At 36.3% G+C, this 11,305-nt stretch overlaps 2 protein-coding genes across 2 annotated transcripts; both read right to left on the bottom strand.

The window, feature by feature from the left end:
• Positions 1-4,349: 4,349 nt before the first annotated feature.
• On the bottom strand, positions 4,350-6,413 carry LOC140745083 (cytosol aminopeptidase-like). The gene is made up of 5 exons (XM_073076852.1): positions 6,311-6,413; positions 6,120-6,225; positions 5,499-5,648; positions 5,153-5,226; positions 4,350-4,647 (listed from the first exon to the last, which is right to left on the bottom strand). Exons 1-5 carry the CDS (start codon positions 6,374-6,376, stop codon positions 4,471-4,473), a joined length of 573 nt encoding a protein of 190 aa, XP_072932953.1. The 5' UTR covers positions 6,377-6,413; the 3' UTR covers positions 4,350-4,470.
• A 44-nt stretch (positions 6,414-6,457) lies between these two features.
• LOC140745081 (cytosol aminopeptidase) lies at positions 6,458-10,968 on the bottom strand. The gene is made up of 7 exons (XM_073076850.1): positions 10,741-10,968; positions 9,961-10,070; positions 9,317-9,452; positions 8,341-8,468; positions 7,699-7,867; positions 7,024-7,220; positions 6,458-6,611 (listed from the first exon to the last, which is right to left on the bottom strand). The coding sequence occupies exons 1-7, from the start codon at positions 10,909-10,911 to the stop codon at positions 6,473-6,475; spliced, it is 1,050 nt and encodes a 349-aa protein (XP_072932951.1). The 5' UTR covers positions 10,912-10,968; the 3' UTR covers positions 6,458-6,472.
• Between the last annotated feature and the right edge of the window lie 337 nt (positions 10,969-11,305).

The raw sequence follows: 11,305 nt of genomic DNA, 5'->3' as shown, positions 1-11,305 counted from the left end.
ACATATTTTAGACTACTCAAAACTAAGTTAGTTCATATTTTTCAACTATTAAATATTATTATTTGCATCGAATGGTTAATAATGTAAAATGAAAATGTTAGTAAAGAAATAAATACAAGATGACAATGCCAAGAAAAGTAGCGTCGATAACTTTTTAATTACACAAGACACATACATAATACACGTAAATTTTAAAAAATAAGAACAGGTACAAATAATGTAATGGCCCTCATGAACGTTACAAAATTGTTTTAAGATAATTAAGGTGACAAGCGAGCATGTAGTTCATCTGACGAAGGTCATTGCCACTCGCAGACTGTCAGCACCACGCGCACATCTGAAGGCGTTACTACTTTTCGATTACAAATTCAAATGCCAACTTCATCTAGATATTATTATAGTTCCAAAATTTTTGTGGCAGTTGCATAGATTAGTAAAGATTACTCACTCCTAACAAGAAAATGTAACCAATTTTGAGAATTAAAATAGTTCCGTAAAAAAAGTTTTGCCACGTCTCCGTGCTAAAATGTCCCTAAAATATTTGAAATAATTATTTATTTATTATGTAAATTACGCAATAATTATTATTTATTTGTAAATTTTCTCTAAAAATGTTTTTCTTTGTCAAGAATTCAAAAAAAGAACTTACTAATAAGCCGTTTGTGGCTTCATTCAATTTCAAGGCGGCAAAGTATCTATACTAATCTATGGGCAGTGGGTACAAAATATCAAATTATCAATATGATGGTTGTTAGGTTAAAACATCAGGTCTAAACACTATTCTTGTTACACAAATAACAGTCTAACCACGAAAAAAATACCATCTTTATCTAAATATGTCATTATGGAATAAAATGGAATAAACATCTAATATGTAATTTATGGAACGTAGACAACAATTTACATAACAGATAAGAATAACGCTTTTAGCTATAACATTTTACACACTTTATTATTTTTAATAATGCAAATTATTACAAATAGTAACTAGAAAATGAAAAAAAATCATAGAAATAATGAACTGAAAAAGGAAATAAGTGATTTAGGCTATGAAAAACACAATTTTGGCTAATTAAACGACATCCGTTATTAAATTAAAATCCCCCATACCATTATGCAGTGCCACAGAATGAGACATACATACAAACATACGCTCAAAAAAACATTACTTACTAAAGTTTTTAAAAAGTACCGTCTTAAATAATTTAATTATTTTATTTATTTATTTATTTTATTACCCTAAAATGACAAACATCACTTCTCAATATGTAGAAGACATAGGTATCTTTCGCTATCTGCCTACATTAAATCTTAATTATTTAAGCTAACAATCGAAATACTTCTGGCTTCAACTAACAACAAATCCTATTTATTGTAAAATCTTAAAAGCAATTGTAAAGAACGTCGCTGTTGACGTGTAATGTGTTTTGTAACAGCTTACACGCGCTCATTTTGAAGTGGCCACCCACATCCCGAACACGGGCCAAATGTCAGAACTACGGTAAACCCGTAGCCCTCAGCCATATACGTGAAATAAATCAGGCCCACTCAACACTCGAAGAAATATGGAAGGAAAATTAGTTTTGTGCCTATGAGTTTTATATAATCGCGTGTTTCTAACTATGCTTTCGTAAATAGACTCGAATCATGCAGCTAAAATACGGCCGACTGAGTAAATGAGTCTTTTTACGTTCACGAAAAGGCGCTAGTTTCAATGTAGCCGGCTATATCCCTAACAAGAATGCACCAAATACGTATATACCTAAAACTCCTCCCATCAAAAAGAATCCCTTCTGCACCCACAAACAGATTAACAGATTTTTCATGTAGCGTCTGCTGATCGAAGTTAAGGTTCTCACTTCAAAGGTTGTCTTGGAATCAGCTAGAATTAAGTAGGTACTATTTAACAAGAGACTGATGGATTTTTGTTAGTTTTAGTTAAATAAATTAATTTATCAGATGTCCATGGGCGGCAGTAGCCACTTACCATCAGGTGGACTGCATGCTCGTCTGCTTCTCCTATATTATAAAAGAAAACATGGTCCCTTGTTCATTTTGTAACCCTTAAGTCCTTAAATCATTTGATTACGATTAGAAAGAACTGATGCCGAATAGTACAGGATCCCTAGTATAGTTTTCATCATTTATTAATAACAAGCTGATTTTTCGTGAGTAGCTTCGTTTCGACAAGACGCCCAACATTTTTCCTTACAGCAATGTTGGTAAACGGTAGCTTGATGGGGCAGCAAGGATAAAATATGTTGACCGGACGAATTCTAAAAATTTATTACTAACCAAATTTTTGTTTGTTAATTATCAAGATAATTATTTAAATAACGTGAAAAAATATTTGTCCTACAAAATATAAGGTTTTTATTAAGGCGTCCCCCCTCTCCAACATGTATCATAAACAAGGTCATGAAAAATAATTACTAACCAGCTGATTTTTTTTTATTGGCTGTCTACCATTTACATAGTCTACCATGCACATTGTCCTACAAATTGCATGGTATGTCATCTCGGACCTACGCTGAAAAGATGTTAATTCCGCAGGATTATTTTTTTTATTAGTAACTGTAGGACAAAGGTATCACGTGATAGGATAATATAATTTTTATCTAAATAAAACAATGTCCTACAAAAAAAAGGGTAACTTTTATCAATCCTACAAGATTTGTAATTTAACTATAATATAATATAAATAAACTATAAAACTGGCGGACTGGAATAACGTACTTCGCAATTTGTAGGACAATGTGGGTAGTAAGCTGTGTAAATGTTAGACAGCTAATAAAAAAAAATCAGCTGGTTAGTAATTATTTTTCATGACCTTGTTTATGATACATGTTGGAGAGGGGGGACGCCTTAAAAAAAACCTTATATTTTGTAGGACAAATATTTTTTCACGTTATTTAGATAATTGTCTCGATAATTAATAAAAAAAATTCGGTTAGTAATATTTTTTTTTGATTCGTCAAATCAACATATTTCATCCCTATTATTTTAGTTATAAACCACAATCGAGAACTTTCGTACGAGAATTTGTTGGGCGTCTCATTGAAACGAAGCTATTCTGGAACACTCAGCTTGATACTAATTATTTTTACATTAAGTATTAGTACTACAACTTTTAAGTGTAGGTCCGAGATGACATACCATGTAATTTGTAGGACAATGTGCATGGTAGACTATGTAAATGGTAGACAGCCAATAAAAAAAAAATCAGCTGGTTAGTAATTATTTTTCATGGCCTTGTTTATGATACATGTTGGAGAGGGGGGACGCCTTAATAAAAACCTTATATTTTGTAGGACAAATATTTTTTCACGTTATTTAAATAATTATCTTGATAATTAACAAAGAAAAATTTGGTTAGTAATAAATTTTTAGAATTCGTCCGGTCAACATATTTTATCCTTGCTGCCCCATCAAGCTACCATTTACCAACATTGCTGTAAGGAAAAATGTTGGGCGTCTTGTCGAAACGAAGCTACTCACGAAAAATCAGCTTGTTATTAATAAATGATGAAAACTATACTAGGGATCCTGTACCAGAAGCAATAAACTGACGTTTTAAAACAGATTCAGAAGGGTTAGGTGTCTAAATAAGTGGTTGGTACTAATTTGAAATGTGGGATTACGAAATAAAAAAAAATATGTTTAAAAAATATATTTTATTGTATACATTATTCAAACATTAATAAATATGATAAAATTCTTGTACTTGAGTTTTTGATATTCATTAATTATTAGTTTTTGTAAATCATACTTGGACTACGTTTTATTATTAACATAATTACTATTACCATATATATATATTACTATGTTATTAATAAAACGGTTAGGGTATGTTTACAAATAATAAGTAGCTTTGGGCATATTCAATCTCAGTGGTTTATCAATAAGTCAAAGATATGTAGCATGTATCTATTCATGTTGAGGACAGGGTGATACATATATTTAGCAGTGTTTACGCGTGCGCATGTGTGTCTGCGGCTTTGTATTTAACAATGTCTGTATGTGCGAACTCGTCGCGGGCGATGTGTCTATACGCGTATAGAGTTTATAGTTTATACGAATGCGTATACAGTATAAAGGGTGAATTTTTCAAACGAGCCTTCAGGGCCAGAATTTGATTCTTATAAGCGACACTATAGCCCGGTCGCCGAGCAGGAAGAATTTCGTACAATTTCAGATAGTGGAATAATATAAAGGTGTATTTTTATTTTCAATATTAACTCGTTCGATTCCCGGCTAAGCAAAAGGATATTTAAGAAAACGAATGATGCAGTTTTAGTTTTTATCAAAATCTATCTCGTATTAGCGAAAAATGCTGTAAGGAATACAGCATTTTTCGCTAATCCTTATAGTTTCGGATTTGGCCCTGAAGGTGTATTTGAAAAATTCACCCTGTACATGCGAATGCGTGTCGCGTGTGCGGCGGCGTGTGAATATCCCACAAGCATGTGTCTAACAGCCCCCGGGTTTGGTTTCCGGCGATGCGGTAGCGGCGTCCCGCAACAAGGCGGCGAGCGTGCGCGCGGGGCGGCCGGCCATGCGGCGCGGCGGCAGGTAGGGCGGCGCCGCGCGCGCCAGCTTGCCCACGCCCGTGATGTCCAGGTGCAGCCACGGCCCGCACACGAACTGCTGTGGATGATGCGACGATACTTTGACACGCATAGGCCGAAACGGCATATATAAGAAAAGTGAGCTGGGGACGGACCGCCCCGGGCAATACTTTTTGGGGGCGGTAAAATTTTATATACAGTTATTGTATTACAAAAAGTTTTTAAATAAATCGAATCTCCTCCTCAGATAGCTAGAAACCACGCTACGCTACTACTCTGTAATATCAAAGTATTTTCATTTTGCAAATAAATGGATGGAAAGATGATGTAACGACACTTTGACACGCATAGGCGTAAATAGCAAATGTAAGATAAAAGTGTCCTTGGGACGGGCCACCACGGGCAATATTTTTCAGGGGCGGCAAAATGTTACATTAGAGTTACTGTATTAGAAAAACTTTCAAGAAATTGAAACTCTACCAACATCTAAACCCCCACTACGCCACTACTTTTAAACACAACATAAAAGTATGATCTGGTATCAAATAAATAAATAAAATGAATATGCTTATTTTATTTCTTACTTTTAGAAACGCAGCACCTAAACATGGAGTTGCGGTTCCCGAACCTTTATTCCTCAAGTCAACTGATGGATCATCTGAAAACAAAATATGATTTTAAAGAAATTTAATGAGAGATCAATAAAATAAACAACAAGACGTATGTTTTGTATATAACAAACGACAAGATGTCGTGTCGCGAAACTTTTGCCAAATTGCCTGAAAGAAAAGTGATAAAATACGACTCCTAGCCTCCTTTAGTATCGCTAAGAGATATAGTACCTACAGTGGGACAGTAACGCTATAGCACGTGCCCTCACTGTTGCTGCAGCGGCCGACGTGGCCGCAATGGGCGAAGACGATACGGTACCCGTGATCTGCGCGGTGTAGTAGTGCCAGAGCGGGAAGCGCCAGGCGCGGTCGCCGCAGTGCGCGCCGGCCCGCCGCAGCGCGCGCCACGCCTCCGAGCTGTTGCTGAAGCAACCGAACGCACCGCCGCCCGTTGCCAACAGGACGCCACCTGTATTAGCGAATGTCATTCACTACTACAAAACATTCGCGTAGCGTTAATTCGACTGGAACAGAAGTTAAATCTGCCGCTGTAAAAGAGTAGCTAAAAGATGACTTTATTTATTCTATTGTTTCGGTAATGAATCGGAAAAATATGTTTAATTAAGAAATCATATTGTGAAATTTTGCCGCCCCTGTCATGCAACGTGAGACAAATGTTGAATATGCCGCTTGAGCAAATGGGCAGTATTTGGGGCGGCAAAATTTCACATGTGGACGACCCCTTTTTAACTAGAAAAGGGCAACCAAAAAAAGTCCATCATCGTCCGCCAGTGCAGGATTGGGCCTCAAATATAAATCCTGCACAAAATAAATAAAAAAAATGGTTCAAATTAATTATATATAACGGGAATTAATCTACCAGTTGCTCAAACCATAGTAGCCAATAGGCAGTCAGCCTAATAAGGAAAAGTGCACATACGCGTGAGCGTGGCAACGTCAATCACCAGGGAAGGCTTAAAAATGCTCTGGCCGTACACCAGGGCGTCGGCTAGCAGCAATCTACCCTCCATATCTGTGTCCTCTATCTGTAATCAAAGTGTAAAATTCGTTGTAACAAATCCGTGAGTTATTGTATTAGTAACAATGCATATACAAACAAATAGAGTATACCTGTACAGAGAGCCCGTTAAGCGTGCGAACCACGTCGCCAACCTTCATGCACTGCCCGCTGATCATGTTCTCACACAGTGGTATTACCGCACACACGTTTATGCCTACCTGCAAGTATATACATACACATATGCATTTGTACATGGGTTCTATATAAAATTCTTACATGAAAATATTGAGTTGAGAAATATAAACCTTAAGTTCCGCTAGTGCTTTAAGAGCAGCGAGAGTAACAGCAGCACCGGCCATGCTGCCACGATTTTCTTCCATAAGTGGAGCCGGCTTCAGGCACAGCCCACCGCTAAAACATATTTTTTATAATTATGTATCGATCTGTGTATAAATCAATCTTCCGAAAAAATAACTAGTACACCTCATTAGATGCTTGTAGATGAACTGTTACGAGAAAAGTGAATGTTCAAGTTGGCTTCAGCAAAACCTAGCTGAAACGCCTCACATGCCAATAAATGTTGAAAAACCTAGCTATTTATTTATTTTAGACACAACAACAGCATAACATACAAACATTCATATAAATAACATACACAAGATATAGGCCAGTATGCATGCCACTTACTGGAGTGTACAACAATCGCCAAATTTGAGACATGTTATTAGCTAAACAGAACTTAACTAGTACGTTTTACGTGTCGGTAAATTTTAACGATGACTACATTGGTTGTGAAAACTAAGATACACTACGTATAACTAACCTATCGAACGTGACTCCCTTAGCAGCAAGCAACACGGGTTGCGTGTCAGCGGCGTGGTAGTGGCACTCGAGCAGCACGGGCGTCTCGCACGACCCTCGCGATACGGTCAACACGCCTTCCATGTTCTGAGCTCGCAACCATGCAAGATCCCGCACCGTTACAGATATACCCAGCGGGCATAGTGTGTCTAGGGCCGCCTGCAATACATTGGCAAATTGGACTCTAGTTAATCTAGGCTTAAGGGGGAGGGGGGGCACAAGGGGCGGTCTGCCCCGGGCCTCCGATCCTAGGGAGTCTCCAAACAAAAAGGTCGTCAGAACTAAATAATCTATGAAATGTGCATCAGTCAAGACAAAAAACAAAAGGTGGCCGAATCACAGGCGAACTTATTAAACTGGGGGCCTCCATTCAACTTTTCGCCCCGGGCCTCCGAAGACCTTAGTCCGCCACTGTACATAAGGTTTTCCAAGTTTTCCGTCAAGATATTCATTTGGCGGCCCGCGGCAAATTTTTAATTACGCATCAGACGGTATATTTAAGGGGCGGCAAAATTTCCTAAGCATCATTTTTATCGAACTATTTTGGGGCAACAATATTTTTTTTACAATTTTCTCATATAATAAGATTTAATGTTTAATATGGCTTTAATAATCAAAAAATATTGCGTATGATGACCTGTGCCAAGTCGACGGGCGTCATCCTGTTAGCGGGCATGTCGGACAAATAGCGTGCCCAGTTCTGTGCGCCTCCTAGTATTGTGCCCTCCGCCCACTGCTCGGCATCGTCCTTCCCATACAGCGCCAGATCCGCTGCGGGCTGCTGTACTGACTTGAACTCGGAGAAACTGAGAACATAATGTTGATGTTTTAATTGTTGTATTCTGAAGATTTTTGGGTTACCCGAAAACGATAAGTTTGAAAGTCTTTTCTTGGTTCGAGACGGAAGATTCCCGTACACCTTTAAGTAAACCTTTAAGAACCTTGTAAACCTTTAAGATTTTGAAGATAGACGCATTTTATTAGTACCTACAGCTACACATAATTAATTAGTAAGTACACTATTTTGTAAGGGTCGACCACGACTACAGAAAAAAATTAACATATAATTACCATACCATATATAATTCGAGAATATCGCAGTAACTCGAGCCATGCGGCAAAATGAGGAAATTGGGTTTAATAGGGACGGCAAAATGTTCCCTTTAAATAATATAAATATCCCTATAAATAATATATATATTTTCATCTATTTTGGAGAGGAGAAAGTAATTTTTTAGCAGAGTTCACTTATCCAAGATTTTGTAATGGAGATATGTACCTCCAAGCAGCGAGGTGTGCGGCCTCAGCAGCAGCATCTGGTATGGAAGCGCCGTCCACGTCGATGTGTCCGCAGCCGCGCGCGCGTAACAAAGACACCCCCGCGCCCACACCCCAACGAACGTTTTCCTGTGGATACTTCTATTGTACTTCTGAGTAGACATTAACTGTACCTCACTATTAACTCAGTATTGAAATATGACTGGATATGAGTCGCGCTTAAGAAATAAAACTCCATCAAACTAGGCAATGGGATGTTGAAAAATCTATATATATAAAATTTAATTCCTGTTCGTTACTCTCGCTAAAACTCGAGAATCGCTGGATCGATTTAGCTAATTTTAAATTATTTGTGGAAGGCCAGGGAAGGTTTTAAAGTTGAGTAAATATGAAATATATTTCATAAATAGATTCTGAGGCGGTACGAAATTTGCCGGGTCAGCTAGTCACACATAATTAATAGATTAATTAGATTGATATTCGTAGTGAAATGCTACTTCTACAAGCAGTAGTAGTGTATTCATCTTAAGGAATAATAAAATGCGTTTAAACTTAAGGAAAACATTACGGAAAGAGTAAGGGGGGGTCGTTGCAATATACTCAAGCAAGCATATTGTCACAATAGATAGTTACACACTTTAGTTAAAGTGCCTACTGTTCGGATTCAAGATAATAGGTACTTAGAAAATATAGCTATACACATAGATTATTTGCTATACATAAGACCTCATGTAGACCTGTTAGGAATAAACACAGGTTAGTTCTGCCCAAATGCAACCTAAAAATTTACAAAAGAAATGGTTATTTCATGGCTATAAACATTTTTAAGCTTGTAAAAACCAAATATATAGTTTTTGTACCTTATTTTGGCAAATAAAGATGTTTGATTGATTAACACAACTTCTGCAAGCTTACTTATCAATGGAACTCCTTATACTAAACCATCATTAAGATTTTTATCCAATAGTCGCCAATACCCTAGCCTCATCGAGTTCCTCCAGCTTATTGTATCCCGCGTCCTTGGGGCCCATGGACGCCAGCGCCACCACGCTGTACTCCGGCACCACGTCCGTCACCGCAAAAGCCTTGCCCAGATGCATTTCGCAAGACAATCTGAGGAAAGAAAAAAATATATTTATATTTAAAATTTTTAAGTAACATGAGATAGGTATAATCCGCGTAAAACTACCAGTCCGCTCTGAATATAGAAATGAATGTATAGCCATAGCAAATTGTATGACTACACCTGCTCGGAACAACTTCAGAGTGGACTAGCAGCTTGGCGCGGACTATACTTCAAAGGAGTAGCAAGCCACAAAGGTGAGATATTGCTGCCACACATATACATCTGTTATTGACTGAAAAATAGGAATGAAGTCCTAAAGACGTTGTTGCTAAGTTGATTTAACTAAGTTAGTAAACGTTATGACTGTTTTATTTACTTAGTAGTAAGTTCTGACTTAATTTTAGGGGTAAAAGTTTTTTTGGCATGAATCCTAATCTGTATGGAAATCATTAATTATATTACAGATCATGGTCTAATAGATAAATATTAACAACTTGTCATATGAAATGCCGACTTAGCCTAGCAGTAGCCACCCTTTACAAATTGAATACCTACTCATTCAAATGTCGAGAGATCTTCCCTTCACTCTTCTGGTCCAATTCCTGAGCAGCTGGCGATAGTTCTAACTTGCCTTTCTCCTCATACACGCCTAACACCAAACCTTTCTGTAATAATAAACATTCACTTCAATAAAGTCTTCTATTGGAATTTTATGATTGAATAGTGTCAAAATAAATACTAAACTGCGCTATTTTGTGATTAAAATGTTACTGGTGATTACAGGAAACTGATGACTTTCCTCAACTCTTCAAAAGATGGCGCCAGGAGTATTATGAATCACGCTATTGAATTTTTTTAAATATTTTGCTTAAAAAAGCACCAAGATTATTAGAGCACATACTGTGGAGCGGACACAGGCAAGCTATACACAAGCTGAAATTGCAATTACATAGATATAACCACAGTAACATTACAAAATACATAATACCGTCTAGTACTCGACAAACCACAACATATGTCTTTGCTCCAGCGAAATTCTTATGGAAAGTATGTTAAAATATATAAAATATATACTTAACGGATGACACTAAGAAGGAATTGTCTAATATTTTCAAATCTAAATTAAGGACACATTTATTATTGAACAATTTTTATAATATAAATGACTTTCTATGCAACCGATTCTATTCATTTTTTCTTTATAATTGTATATTTTTATGACAACTATTTCATTTGCATGCTACCATATTGTTAGCAGAATAAGAAGACCTACATTTTGTAACATTCTGATCATGTACCCATTCAATGTAAATAAATTATTCTATTCTATATTACCTTGCTTCCATCAGATGTGACCTGACTCCCTCCTGTGGCTCCTTCATGCCCCCCACAGGCATTAGCACCATGATGATCATCGCTGTAATTTCTACTTGATACTGATGCTCTACCAAAATTTATGCCTAATTGTAAAACTTTTTTTAAACAAATTAATTTAGATAAACCCATTATAAAAAATACACAATAAAATCAATCTCTATACATGATCAAAAGCCTACTAGATTTTGATAATTTAAATGTTATAGATGTTAAATTTTAAATGTAGAATAAGATTAATACAACCTATCATAATTGTTGTAAATTTAATTACAGTCATAGTCTGGTATCAAAGTACATTCTAAGAAATGAATGGATGATACAATTTTTATTTGTAAGTACTAATGAATCAATTTTATAGTGATAATAAAAATTGAAATTTAATAGTTTACATAGCTCTCTACTTTTCATATATAAATATCACCATTTACATAATCTTCTTCACTATTTTATAAAATTTGAGGACTTTCTTAAGATCAATACCCATAGCAAAATTTAATACATTATTTTGTGAATTTGACATTCA

The sequence above is a fragment of the Epargyreus clarus genome, unplaced genomic scaffold (assembly GCF_041222505.1).
Source record: "Epargyreus clarus isolate Ecla_fem2 unplaced genomic scaffold, WU_Ecla_fem_2.2 ptg000009l, whole genome shotgun sequence".
Taxonomy (NCBI): Eukaryota; Metazoa; Arthropoda; class Insecta; order Lepidoptera; family Hesperiidae; genus Epargyreus; species Epargyreus clarus.
This window is presented reverse-complemented; position numbering and strand designations above follow the sequence as displayed.